Genomic DNA, 14488 nt, shown 5'->3' with positions numbered 1-14488 from the left:
AGTTCACCTTTTTTTCAAGTTCCCTATTCATCTCTGAGATGCAGAAATGATGGCTCCCCTACCTGGTCTCCAGGAAATCATGTTCTGGTCATTGCTCTCTGAACCCTCCATAAAATGCTTGACTGAGGACTGGATTCCTCTCCCTTGTGAAGCTTACACATTCTAGCACCCGGTGCTTGCCCCGCCTTTGTTTTTAAGCCTTGGAGCCACACTCTAAGCCATTTTCCATTTCATCAGTTTGAATCCTTTCCCTGCCCTATTTTTCGACTTCCTGCACATCATCGTGAACATTCCTAACTGGCCCAAAATTTAGGATAAGAAGGTTCCCATTTACAAATAATTTTAGCCCAGCCAGGCGTGGCTCAGTGGTTGAGCATCAACCTAGGATCCAGGAGATCAGGGTTCGATTTCCGGTCAGGGCACATGCCAGGGTTGCGGGCTCGATCCCCAGCAGGGGGCATACAGGAGACAGCCGATCAAAGACCCTCTCACCATTGATGTTTCTATCTCTCTGTCCCTCTCCTTTCCTCTCTCTGAAATCAATAAAGATATATATATTTTAAAAATGTTCTTAAAAATAATTTTAAAAAATTCATTGATTGATTCTTGTATATGCCCTGACCAGGTATGGGACCCCGGCCAGGAAAGAAGGTCCCCACTTTTGATGAAGAGGGAGATGAACGCCAGCGAGGCTTCAATAGTATGACCATGGCTAGTCACTTAACCTTCTTGAGCCTTGCTTTCTCATCTGTGAAATGGTTCTAAGGTTTGCCCAGCTCACTTCACAGGCTTATTATGGGGCTCAAATGACATGAGAAAGTGCTTTGAAAACTGAAGACCTACACATGTAAGCTTTGTTTTGTCCTTTCAAAAACAGTGGTTCAAGTTCCTTAAGTGGGGCTTTACAGTATTAACTTACTTTCATAGATTTAGCCATTTCAAAGACACTCCTAGAACTTCTCTTCATATTTTCATTCAGTTTCTGAAAATCACTTTTTTATTTACTGAAAGGCCATAACTCCAGGTGAAAAAAAAGGCTTCTCTCTACAGTCCGACAAGGTCACAGTGTAAAGTCGACGGATATTGGAATTTGCAGGTCTGTCTCTGACATGAATCAAGTGAATGATGTGGTAGAAAGATGTGCTCCCACCCCTTTCAAGAAGAACTTGCGCCCTGGCTGGTGTGGCTCAGTTGGCCGGAGCATCATCCCACACACAGAAAGGGTGCAGGTTTGATCCCAGTTGGGGGGCGTGTGGGAGGCAACCGATCAACGTTTCTCTCTCACATCGATATTTCATTCTCTCCCTTCCCCTCTCTCTAAAAAAAAAAAATTTTTTTAAATCAATAAACATATCCTCAGGTGAGGATTTTAATAATAATAATAATAATTTGGAAGTATTCCAATTTTTAAAAAAACAAAAGAAGGGCTTGCTGCCCAGCACAGGGTGTGAAGTCAAGGCTTGCCTCAGCTTTAAGAGCCACTGGCCCAAGGACATACCTTTCTGGGGCAGCCCACGTCTGCCCTGTGGCTGAGTGAGACTGGTGTGAAGGCCCAGCCATTCCCACTGATGCAGAACACTGTGACGGGCGATACTCAGTCCAGAGCTCCCTGGTGGCTGGGCTGAGGCTTGGCAGGACTGCACTGAATTGGACTTCGGCCTCTGCCTAATCCTGCTTCCTCCTTTCTTCACAGGTGCTGATCTCTAATAAACATCTTGCACCCCAAATTCCATCTCCGCATCTGTGGCAGAGAACCCAGCCCGCGACAGCTGGCTACAGTGAGCTAGAAGGGCTGCATAAGGGGAGGGGGGAGGGGTATGTTTATTACTAACAAAGGAAACAAAGCAAGCACAGAAGGAGTGAGTAGTGGAGAACTGAAATTACTCTACTGTACAACCTTGGACAGCTCCGTGTCTAACAATAGCTATGACAGGTGGAAATGTGTTGTTACCTGCCCAGCTTAGACCAAATCTCGTCAGGGAAGCAATATCATCTCTTCTCATTCCCAGCCCTAGAGAAAATCTTCTTGGGTGCTCTCACCTTGAAGCACCAAAGTCTGATTTCTTAGAAAATGCAAATTCCTGCTAGATATTATACAAAAACCCCTGCTAGTATCAAGATTTGCCAAATCATTTAAATGTTAGTCATAGTTCTGTTTTTCAACAGCCTTTAATGTGCAGTGAAAGACCAAGTGGCATTTTCTAGAACTCAGTGTTTTCTGATTTCATTTGGAAAGGTGGATTTAAAGGCTCAAGTACGTATGATCAGAGATCATACATACTTTCTGTAGTAACAGAAGCCACTGCAAACCCTGGCAATAAAAGGTAACCTTTGAAAATGAAAATCTTTCATCCACCAACCCAGTTCCCCCACACTCCACCCCCCATGCACGCGAGCACACACACACACGCACACACCCCCCCTCTCTGACTTCCCATTGATCTCACAATAAATAACCCAACCCTATAAGGTCCCACCTGCAAAGTCTGACCCCTAAGTTAGTCTCCAGACTCATTTCATTCCCTTCTCCTCTCTGATCCCCGCTCTCTCTACGCTGCAGCCACACTGGCTTTGTGACGGCCCCTAAAATAAGCCCTAGAACATCCTGCCACAGGGCCTCGCACATGCTGTCCCCTCTGCCTGCAACTCTTCCACCCACACCTCCACCCCTTTAACAACTACTCATCTTGTTCCAGCGCAAGCACCATTGGTTTCTGAGGGAAGCCTCCCTGACTCCACACCCCACATCTACGACAGGTTCCTCGGCGATGAGATCTCACAGAATCACACTCCTTTCCTTCCGGCACTTATCTAATTTAAAACTATACCCTTGTGTCTACGATTACATGGTTAATCTCATCTCCCACTTAGTCTGTAGGCTTCAGGGAGGCAGTAATGGTGTCTGGTTCATTCTATTCTTAGCTCCTAGCACAGCTCCTGGCAGATAGTAAGCACTCAATTTTGTTGAATGAATGGATAATAAATGGATGGATGGATGGATGGATGGATGGATGGATGGATGGATGGATGAATGAGTAAACAAGGAAAAGAAAAAAATCACTGACTTTGGTTGGTTGGCTTGAAATTTCTTGGGGTTAAACTGTAGAAATGGGGAGTTAAAACCATAGGTGGTTGGGTGGAAGATGTACATGGTGGCGACCATTAGAGAGACATTCTCCCTAACCACTGGTAAGAGGGAAAGGCAGGTGGGGAGGTAGCAAAACCCCATCAGAGGTCACAGCATAGCTGCCAACCTCATCACAGAGGACCAAATAAAAATACCCAGGACTTAGAGTAAAGGAAAATTATTCACTTCACTGATGGAAGAAATGCTGTAGAATTAAAGTTGGAGGATATTCTTGAATTGGACTTCATTCTCCAGGGCCCTAAGTTAACCAGCTGGAATCATTTTTTAAGGAGCATCCTATTTAACCTTTGGGAATGGAGCATCTGCCTTTTAATGGAAAAACTACTTCTCATTGTAAAGATTGCACACAATGTTCTTGGCTTCTTTTGTCTCCAGAAAAGGGAATTCATATATCTCCACATGTTCTCACGGTATCTTGAACCCCCTATGTCAACAAAACAGGCCAGATTAATAGCTAATCTTTTAAAAAAATAATACGTAGAAAGTATCAGCCCATCCCGAGAAATACTAGGCAGGGCAGCCTAGGTAGACATATCTCCCGCTCAAGAAGTGGTGGGGAGCTTAGGAAGCTAGAGATTGAAGGGCCCACATGGCCAACTTCAAAGCCACTGTATTCGGAAACCAGCCCAAGTTCGCCATGCAATCAAATGTTCTGTTCCTTAGTAAGCATCAGCAAAGTATGATTAATCAATTGATTAATCAAATATTCCTACTTGACACAAGCCCCTACTCTGAGGGGCACAGTGAAGAGAGTTCCCTTCTTTCAGCACGCTATATCCCAACTAAAGAACTAAGATCTGGAAGAACTAAGATATTGGTTCAACAGCACAAGGCATCATATGGGTGTCAGCAAGTTCAGACAGCCCATAGCCAACAGCACTAAGGTTCACTGCTCCTTTACTGTATGCCAAGTGCTGTACACGTATTTTCTCATTAAATCTTCACAACCCTATGAGACAGATAAAAGTAGTCTCCTTAAAGAAGTTGAGCAACATACCCAAAGTCACAGTTAAAAACTGGTTTCAAACTCCGGTCTCTCTGATTCTAACCTCTGAGTCCCTGGGGCTTGCAGACATCAGGCACAGGGAGAACTTGAGGCTGGCACGAAGGCACGGCTTGATGAGGAAGGGGACTCTGAGCTAGACTTTAAACAGGGGCAACCCTGAGGCAGGCCAGGGAAGGAGAAAGGTTGATGGGTGGTGGAGAGAGGGTGGAGAGAGAGGGCAGAGGAGAAAGGCGAAAGAAACAAAGCAAGGTCAGCTGTTTGGATTGAGCCATTTTGGAGCAAGAGATGAATGAAGATCATCTCCATTGTAGGTCATAGCAACAGTTCCCACCTTCTCCTTCCTTGTAAAATACTATATTCCTACACAGAAAGACTTGAGGAGGAAGAGAACCTGGCTTATTTTTAATTTTACTGCCCTCTTTCTGTCCCTCTCTTGGCCCCACTGCAGTATCTCAGGCACTGCACCTACCCAGCCCATTGTCCATGCCATCGCCTTTGGAGTCCTACGTCCCTAAGAGGGACAGCATCTTGGCCTAAGGCTGTTGGGTAGAGCCTGGCTGGTTCCAAGTGCAACTGGCACTCAATTCCTTCTACAGGCTGTGGCCTCTGAACCAAAGGGGATGGGGTATGCATGACAGGCCACCCTCACTCTCCTGACCATTAGACATCCAGCCTTCCAAGGAAGACGGGGCCAGGTGTGTGACATAAACAGAGTTTTGTTCTTAAGCCCTACCACCACGACACACATTTCACATAGAAATACCCTCACTAAACAGCCTTTCATTCATTCATCTGTTCATTCACTTACTCAATAGTCAATTATTGAATGGCCGTTTCAAGCCAGGAACTGTGCCAGGTGTTGGGGGAGTCAAGGTCAAACAAGATGTAGCCCCTAACCTCAGGAGCTGTGTATTCTGTTGTTGATGGTGAGCACTGGGGACAGATGATCAGGCAACAGTAACTGTAATGAATGTTGGGATAAAGAGAAGCTCGGGAGGCTCCACAGGACTCCAACTGCTCACACTACAGGCTGCTTGTCTTGTTCATTTTTAAACCTTCAAAGCCCATCACTGTGCCTGACAGATAGTAGGTGCTCAGTAGGTTGTTAGTGAATTAAATGAAGATCTCACTGGGGCTGACCCCTAACTCTGTCTCTCTGTGTCGTCTCCCCATTGGTCCTCAGCCTTACAATTGGCATCCTAAGCTTGGACGACAAGAGATAAGAGTACATGACAATTCTTTCATTAGGTCACAGTATGAGTTGGGAGGAACTGGACAAAGTTGTCTGTATCATCTCCCTCCCCTTCAGGCCATCATGTCCCTATAGCTGGGGTCCTTCATGAACCACTTTGACTTTCATGCTTTCCTAATTGCTCTTCAACCACATGGTCTTCTAAGAATAAACACTCAAGGTGGTCATTATCTCTATTAAAACTCAGGAATCCAGACCTTGACACCAAACTTCTGAGATATGACTTGGGTTTTCTTGTGCTTCCTCAGAGTATCTACCCTGGCTCACACTGGTGAGCAGTGGGTAAGAATGCTGAGATGCCCTGGGTTTGCTCTTCTGTGAAAAAAAAAAAATACCCACCTACAAGAATCAGAATGTACATCTTTGGGGAGGAGATGGTTACAGAGCTCTTGCCATTAAGTTATAAGGTGTTTGCTTCCCCATCATCCCACTGGTTCCCTCAGTGCTGAAACAACTGTGACCCCTTATGCTAGAGAAAGTCCTTTCCCTCTAGCAGCTCCAGCTGGCTCCATGGGCCACCTCCTCCTCTGAGATAATGGGCTGTAGAAACAGCAATCATGGCTTCTGGTTGGGGTCCTTCCACACCACTGGGGCCTCCTGCAGGCCCTGGGGCCCTGGAGAGGCAGAACCATCTGGGGAAAGTTGAGAAAGAGGCTGAGTCATCTGCTCCATCAAGCAGGGCAGGCTAAGTAAGGCCCAGAAGGGGCCTGACTAGAGTCCCTACCCTTCAGCCAAAAAGCACCTCAGAATCAGTCCAGCCCAGCCATCCTGGCTCAGCGGTTGAGCATTGACCTATGGTCCAGGAGATCTTGGTTCGATTCTTGGGGAGGGCACATGAGGGAGGGTGCAGGAGGCAGCCAGTCAGTGACTCTCATCATTGATGTTTCTCTCTCTCTCTCCCTCTCCCTTCCTCTCTCTGAAATCAATAAAGACATTAAAAAAAAAAAAAAATCAGTCCAGAGTTGCCTTGGGACATGCGCTAAGGCCCCCAGCTGGGGAGTGGTGAATGGGATTAGAACCAGGTCTTGATTCCCACTCTTGCATTGTTCTCTCAGCACCCTGCCACCTCCCAGGTATGGGTCTCACGGGAGAGTTCTTGACCTGACAAATCCTGGAAATCTCCCCGCACAGGTGACTGGCCAGGCAGGGCTGAGTTTTTCTGTTTCTGACCAGGGGCCTTCTTAACCCTCCAGTGTCAACCGTCTTGAAGCCTCTATCCATCCCCTTCCTTGTAAAGATCTAGTGGGGTCTTCAGTGGCCCTGCGGGGTCCTGTGATGGGGGGAGGAGTGATGGGCAGCCTGGACCCGGCCCAGCAACAGATCTCCCAGGGGCAGCGGACATGTGCCTTGGCATTCAGGGCATGCTGATCCTTTTGAGACAGGGCGGGGGCACAGGGGTAGGAATCCAGTGATTTTTCGGCCATAACAATTCCTGCTCTCCCCGTCAGTCTGACCCTAGTCTGCCGGTCTGGGCCACGGCAACACCGACGGGCCGCAGGACAGGAGGAAGAGGAGGGAGAGGAGGGTTGGCTGGTTTGCTCGGCCAGCACCGGGAGTACGAGCCCTTTCTACCCGTCCTCCGCGGGCTGCCTCCACTCGCTCCTCTCCCCCTCTGCACGTCTGTGCCCGCCGGTCCCTCCGGGCTGCTCGGGCGCCACTGCCACTGTCCCCCACCCGCCCAGCCAGCCGGGCCAAAGGGCGGCGTGACTCACGGCGCGGCCACCAGCCCACGGCCGGCCCGCGTGTATAAAGGCTGCCCCGGCTTAAGGCGGCCCAGCCCCGACCGTCCGCCCGAGGTGCGCAGAGCATGGCCCGGAGCGCGGAGCGCGGCTGCGGGGGCGCGGGCTGGGGGCTGCGCGGGGCCCTGGCCGCCGTGGCCCTGCTCTCGGCGCTCAATGCCGCGGGCACCGTGTTTGCGCTGTGCCAGTGGCGCGGGCTGAGCGCGGCGCTGCGGGCGCTGGAGGCGCAGCGGGGCCGGGAGCAGCGCGAGAACGGCGCCCTGCGCGCCTTCCTGGAGGAGCTGAGTCGCGCGCCGCGCCACGCGCCCCCGCCGCCCCCGGACCCCGCGGGCGCCGCGCGCAGCAGGCGCAGCCACGGCGGGGAGCCGCTGCCGCCCCTCCGCGCCGAGAGCCAGGACATGCTGATGCTGATGACCTACTCCATGGTGCCGGTAGGCGGGGCGCGGCGCCTCGAGCCCCGGCCTGGGCGGGCGGCGGGCGGCGCGGGGAACGAGCCCGGCGCCCTCTCCTCCCCGCCAGGTGGCGGCGGGCTGCGGAGCGAGGGCCCTGGGGACGCCACCTTAGCCCTCTGGGGTCAGTGTCCTCATCAGTTCAGTGAGGCAGGGGCGGAAGGGTATGTCTTCCACTTCCGTACGTCCTTGAGCCTGCAGGTGAATGAGGGGTGTAGGAAGTGTCAAGAGCCTACTTTCCTTCCTAACTTTGGACAAAAGTTTTCACCTTTTGGTGTGAAGGGAGTCACAGCGGTCCCCGGGCTCTGCCTGGGCAACTCACTGGGGACCCCTGAGAGCAGGGAGGCAGCATTTCTGAAAGTGCGGACTCCTTCAATAGAGGGATTCTTTCCCTGGCACAATCTAGTGGTGTGGTTTTTCACCTGGCTCGGCCCAGCCCCGTGAGATTGCTGACCTAATTGTCTCCTTTTAAGGGAAAACTGTCAGCCCTAATTTTACCAGCCACCTACGACCTTGATGCTGAGAAAGTTGCTCCGAGGCCTAAAACGGTTTTCTTAAAACTCGATGTCAAAACTGAGGTTCTAATACCAGCTCCAGGGAGTCTATAGAACCCCAGAAGTTGCTTGCAGGTGGCGCATCTGGAAGTCTGTAGCTCCGCATTATCGTTTCAAAGGGGCTCCATTGCACTCCCCCTGAAGATTTAAGGAACACTGCTCTAAAGAGTCTTCAAAGCAAAGCCCCACAAAATTTTTTTTCCAGTTTTAAGTTTCTTTGCTTTTGCTGATTTTAACTCAGTAATTATCTAACAATTACATGTAGATCACATTGCTGTTCCCCATTCCATTTTATTATCCATTACAACCACAGTGGTCTTATTTCACTTTATAATTACAAATATTTCAGTTCTGCCACCTCAAGTCAAGTGTGAGGAATACTTCGGAATCCTAGGTATTTGAAGATCAATCCACTTAACTCTTCTGTTATCATAGAAGCTTTTAAATATCTTATGTGAGCTGAAATGCTTTTAAAACCACATGGAAGTACTACCCACTGCAAACACATCTTTTGAGAGATCAGATTTTCTATCCCTGGCTGGTTTTGTTTGTTTGTTTGTTTTTTTCCTTTTTTTTTTTTTTTTTTACCTATAAACATTTAAAAATCTGGGCACAAGCAAAAACTTCAAAAACAGACCTCTGTAAAAATGAAGAAATATGCTTAGGGGAATTTGCTCTTTCTCTTGTCTCTCTGCTGTGCATTTCGAGGGGGTTTTTCAAACCCTTCCAGAAGGATGCATCTGGGCATCAACATTTTATGTTTTTCAGTCCTGCTATTTAAGGTAGAGGCCCAGGCATCCAAAATGCAGCCTATTCAGTCACTAACTCAAGAGAACCAGAGACTCATTTCCGTGTCAACCTGAAAGTTAAATTTAACTACCATCACCTGCTCTGTTTCAGGTCAGGAGGATCACATTCGTCAGGTTGAGAAACATTCGTAGATTATCACCCACTCACCCCTCCCCCACTTGCAATGCGTGTGCTTTGGCCTTTTAGAGTCAATGAGAGAATTTCCATGCGGGCCAGGGGAAAGCAACCACCATATTGCTGGCTTTCCTCTTGGGAGCAGTTCTCAAACAGTAGGCCCATTAAAAATGATTCCAGGGCTCCACCCTCAGACATACAGAATCATGATTTCCCCACCCTTCCTTCCACCCCCTTGATGAGTTTGATGTAGGTGGTTCAGGTGCCTCACTTTGAGAAACGCTACTCTAGACCACTACTTCTCTAACTTCAATGTGCATATGAATGTCTTACAGGTCTTGTGAAAATGCTGACTCAGAAGGTCTAAGTTGGGGCCTGTGATTCTGCATTTCTAACAAGCCTCCACTGATACCAAGGCTGCGGGTCTGAGGACCACACTTTGAGTAACAAGGTTGTAGAGCAGTGATTGCACATTGAAATCATATGGGGAGCTTTAAACATGACTGAGATTCCGAATTAATTGCTAGGGGTGCAGCCTGGGGTGGGTGCCCACTACCCAGCAGGAAGGACATGGGCACACCTTCCTAGCATCTCACTCTCAACTTGAGGCCTCTGCTTCAGACAGAGGAACCAATTTTATTACTGAAAAGCCCTTTACTTTCTTTTTTTCCCCAACATCCTCACCATTTACCTTTGCACATTTTTCTCATCTTTATTTTTCTTGGAACAGAGAATTATTCACACGAGGAAACAATTTTTTAAAAAGAACTGTCCTAGCCCTCGCTGGTTTTGCTCAGAGCATCGGCCTGCGGACTGAAGGGTCCTAGGTTTGATTCTGGCCAAGGGCATGTACCTCGGTTGCAGGCTCTGTCCCGGGCCCTGGTTGGGGGGAATGCAGGAGGCGACCAATCAGTGTGTCTCTTTCATTCACATCGATGTTTCTGTCTCTCTCTCCCCCTTCCACTTTCTCTGAAAAGCAGTGGAATAAAAAATCCTCAGGTGAGAATTTTAAAAAATGAACTGTCCTAGGGTACCTCTAGCTCAAAAAGTTGCTAAGAGAACTATTTAGTACCCAGTATGACAAAATTCTTAATGTTGAGGTCTACACCTTCCCCCTCCCTTTTATACAGCATCAGCACGTCTTCAATGAGGGAGTCCCCTCATTGAGGTCTCATGTCCTTAGAGATCTCAGAACAAAGAAATAAACTGTACACAGATTAATATTATCATTTCAAAAAGTCTTCCAGAATGGCTCATTTATCCGTGATGAGACTCCTCAAGCTAACAGATAACTCAGAGTTCTGTGCTTTTGGCTGAAAGTACATGTACTCAGCATGGTGATTCTGGCTAGCACATTCTGACCAGAGACTGGTTGGCAGCTGTAAATGACTTTGTTAAAAGGGCAACATAACTAATTACTAAAGAACAGTTAGTTTGGTACAGCCAAACACATGAAATCTTTAAAAGTAAGTGGGTGCTTTGGAGAAAACTAATAAAAGGGGCCCTGGGGACTACCCAGCTAGACCAGTAATGGAAACTCCTGTAGGAGATGCTGCTTCTGCTTAGTCTCCAGCCCACCCCACCTCTCACTTCTCCTCCCATCAGCTGCTATCTCTCATTCCATTCTCCAGTTCTCCTTACTGGTGTTCTGATAGCTTTATCATCCTGCCCAAAATCTAGGGTTGAGCACCCAGTAGGAAGAAAGTTTAACTTCTCACAGTGTGCACCTTAAGCTCTAAATGCATCAAAAATTTACTTTAAAAAAAATGAAAGTCTAAAAATTACTAGAAGAAAATATGAGTAACTTCACTTCTAATTTCAAAATGGGGAAGACCTTTCTCTCAAACTATAACTCAAAAGCCAGAAGCAAACAATAAATAAACTTAACTACATTTAAAAAGCACACACAACAATAACAAAACTTCTGTATAGCAAATAACAAAAAGAAACAAACACACACCATAAACAAAGGCAAAGATAAATGACAAACTGGAAAAAAAGTATTTGCAGCTCATAACATAGATACAGGGCTAATCTGATATATATAAGCGCTCCTAGAAGATGATAAGGAAAGAAACAAGAATAATAGGTAAATTAGCAACAGAAATAGGAATCCAATAGAGAAATGGAGCAGACAGTTCGGGGGGGGGGGGGGGGGGGAAGGAAGGCAAATGTGTCTTAAACACCTGGGAAAAGATCTCTTGATTTAAAAATGTAAATTATAACTGCCCTGAATAATTTTTACCTGTCAGAATGACAAAGCTGCAAACAAACGTTGGACAACACATTCTGTTGAGGAAGCTGAAAGGAAACAAGACGTGCTCTTGCACTGGGATTGGGGTGCAAAATGGTACAACCCATATGGAAGGGAATTTGTCAATACCTAAAAACGTTACAAATACATTTATCCTCTGACCCAGCAGTTTCACTTGTGGGAGTTTATCCTGCACAACAGACTTTATCACCTATGAAATGACATAAGCGCATAGTCGTTCACTGCACAATATTTGTAAAAAAAAGCGAAAGACTTTTAACGACCCGTGCCCTCCAATATAGGACTAGTTAAATAAACTGACCTAGGCACCCACTGGGGTACTAGGTAGCTGTAAAACAAGAATGAGGAAATTCCCTCGGTGCTGCTGTTGGAACAATCCCCCAGGGTACAGGTATTTTAAGGGAAGAAAGCAAGGCAGGGAAAAGTATATATTGTATTACTTTGTGTAAGGAAAAAGAGGGAAAATAAATGAAGAAATTAACAAAGGTGCTTACATAGGGAGGGTGGGGATACGTGGGGATGGACCTTTCACTGTATAGCTTTGTGTATTATTTTGACTTTTGAACCGTGTGATTGTGTTTCTGTTTTGTGAGTGAAAAGGCCATAAGCACAGGGTTACATGGCAGGTGCCACCAGGCTGGGGAATGATACTGTGGTAGGGACTGCCAGCCTGAGGTCATGTGCTCTGTCTAAAAGACAGGCTCTTGCCCCGGCCCAGTGGCTCAATTTGTTGGAGCGTTGTCCTGTACACCAGAAGGTTGCGGGTTTGATTCTTGGGGGAGGCAACCGATCGATTTTTCTCTCTCTCTCTCCTTTTCCTCTCTCTGGAATCAATAAAACAAAAAAACCCGTATCACTGTGTGAGGATTAAAAAAGAAAAAAGATTTCTTTTAAAAAAAGGAGTCTTGCTAATTGTTGCCATATAAGAACAAGAACCCAGTGTCACTGATCTTTTTATTTTTTTCATAAGAGAAGTTAAAAAAAAAAAAAAAATCTGACTTTTTATGTGAAATTGCTTGGCTTTTAAATATTGACAGAAATTCCAAAAAATTTTTTTAATTGTCTGTGACAGTGTGTTGGCCAAACAACATTCACATTGTTAGGGACCGTGTTAGGACTTCCAAGCTTAGTTTGCAGCAGTCTCCTCTTACAATCATGAGCGATTTTGAACAAAAGTGGCTTTATTTAACTCAAGCCTGATTCTGATAGGATAGTAGTTAGTGGTGCCATCATTATTGTTGGTCAAGTGGAGATGGCTTTTTTGTATTTGGTTTGGTTTGGCTTTTGTTTTGTTTTTTGGGGTGTTTTTTTTTTTGGCTGTTTCTAAAAATCAACTCCACCTTTAGTGAATGGAGATTTCCCTTCACTGTGGTTTTTTAAAAACATGTGCTCCAGTTCTGAGGGTGGTTCTCAAGGAGGAGATTCCAGCTGTGTTAAGCACTAACACATTATTGTAACAGAGTTTTTCATGATGACTGCTATGAGGTACACATATATGGATCTATGCATTATCTTGTTTAAAGGGGGAAAATCATATTACTTGTAGTCACAGCTCCTGTTTGCATGGATGCTACATTTCCTTGAAGGCTGTGCCAGGGTTTACCTCACTTTACCACCCCTTGAACTGGGTCCCTTCCAGATGGTGTAAAAGCTGAGGATTTAGACCAAGGGTCAACACTGTGGCCTACAAGCCAAATCAGCCTGCTGCTTGTTTTTGTACAGCCCACGAAGCAAGAATGGTTTTCACATTTAATGGTTAGGAAAAAAATCAAAAGAATAATATTTCATGACCTAACCATAAATCAAGCTTTACTGGCATGCAGCCATGTCCATGTGTTTACGTACTGTCTGTGGCTACTTTCACATGAAACAGAAGAATTGAGTAGTTTTAACAGAGACCACATGGCCCACAAAGCCTATACTATTTTCTGTCAGGTCCCTTATAGTAGACTGTTGTCCATTGGAGCAGAGAGGCACTAGGAGTCATTCCTTTGGAGAGCCCAGCTGCTAAATTAGGACTGTTTTAGTATTGGTTAACCCTGGGTTTGAGACCTTCTCGAAGGGGACATAATCCAGGGCATAGCTGACCTGAGAGAGTGGCTACGCTCTAGAGGGAGGCTGTGGGGCTGAGCCCACCCTCAAGCCTTGCTCCTTCTAGGCTGGCTTCCCAAGTCAAGTTTCAGTCAAAGTTAGTACAGCTTTAACTACCCATTAACCCCATAGCTAGGCCTCGCTTCAGACCTCATCTGTTCTCTTTAGTTGAAGGGGAGAAATTTATACCCCACAGGTCCTGCAGTATGGAGTGGGCCTGATGAGAAATCAGACACAGAAGGACAAAGAGACAGGGCAGCTGAAGTCATAAACCCAAATGCAGAGCCTGGGAGGTGGCCTTCCCTGGCCTTCCTCATAGCAGCATGTGCACATGCGCACTTGGAATGTCACACCTATCATAGTGTGCTTGGTTTCCAGATCAGGAGCTATTTCCAGTGTCCTTTAAGGGTGGGGGAGAACTTGAAGTTACATCTCTGCTAAGACTATGTCTGGTTTTGGTACTGTGAACACATCCATAAACCGAACTCGTGTATCAGGTCATGATGGTGTATATTGAGAAAGACAAGAGAGAGCTGGCCCCTTAGCACATCCTTCAAATCACCTCACTTCATCAACACAAATTTTGCACACATGCAAATAAAACAGTCCATGTATACAGTTGTCATGACCCTCTAAGAACATATGTAAGAAACACGTGAGTCAAAACTGAGCATCTGAACCCATGAGAACAGGGCAGTTGTAGTGACCACGTGGATGAGTGGTATTAAACCATTTGGACCTGCTCCCAGATCCTAGAGCTCTAACACGCCCCGAGACTCTTTCAAGCTAAAACAGTAGCGGTGAGGGCAATAGGAACAAGCCTACTGAGCCTTTTAACGTGAACAGGATGGATCTGCAGGGGCCTGATGAATTGTCCACTCTTTATCTGCTGTATCCCTACCTCTTCTTCAACCTTCACTGCCACTATGCCAGGGATAAAACGGGTTTTTCCATTTGGAACCCCAAGCCACATGCCCCTCTTGAAAAGCGCCACTCCACTCTGGGAGATAGCAGAACCCCTTAGACCAGCCTGTTGCTTAGTGGCACTGA

The 14488-nt window shown here is 46.7% G+C and overlaps 1 protein-coding gene across 1 annotated transcript in view; it reads left to right on the top strand.

Annotated features, from left to right (window-relative positions):
• The first annotated feature begins 7213 nt into the window (after positions 1-7213).
• GLDN (gliomedin) overlaps positions 7214-14488 on the top strand; it is a 57520-nt gene continuing 50245 nt past the window's right edge. The window contains exon 1 of the mRNA XM_087814613.1: positions 7214-7576. Within this exon, the coding sequence (XP_087670739.1) occupies positions 7214-7576 (363 nt within the window). The remainder of the gene's footprint in view (positions 7577-14488) is intronic.

This window comes from Miniopterus natalensis, chromosome 1 (genome assembly GCF_054644295.1).
Source record: "Miniopterus natalensis isolate mMinNat1 chromosome 1, mMinNat1.hap1, whole genome shotgun sequence".
In the NCBI taxonomy this organism is placed as follows: Eukaryota; Metazoa; Chordata; class Mammalia; order Chiroptera; family Miniopteridae; genus Miniopterus; species Miniopterus natalensis.
The sequence above is the reverse complement of the archived record's forward strand: the minus strand, read 5'-3'. Positions and strand labels throughout refer to the sequence as shown.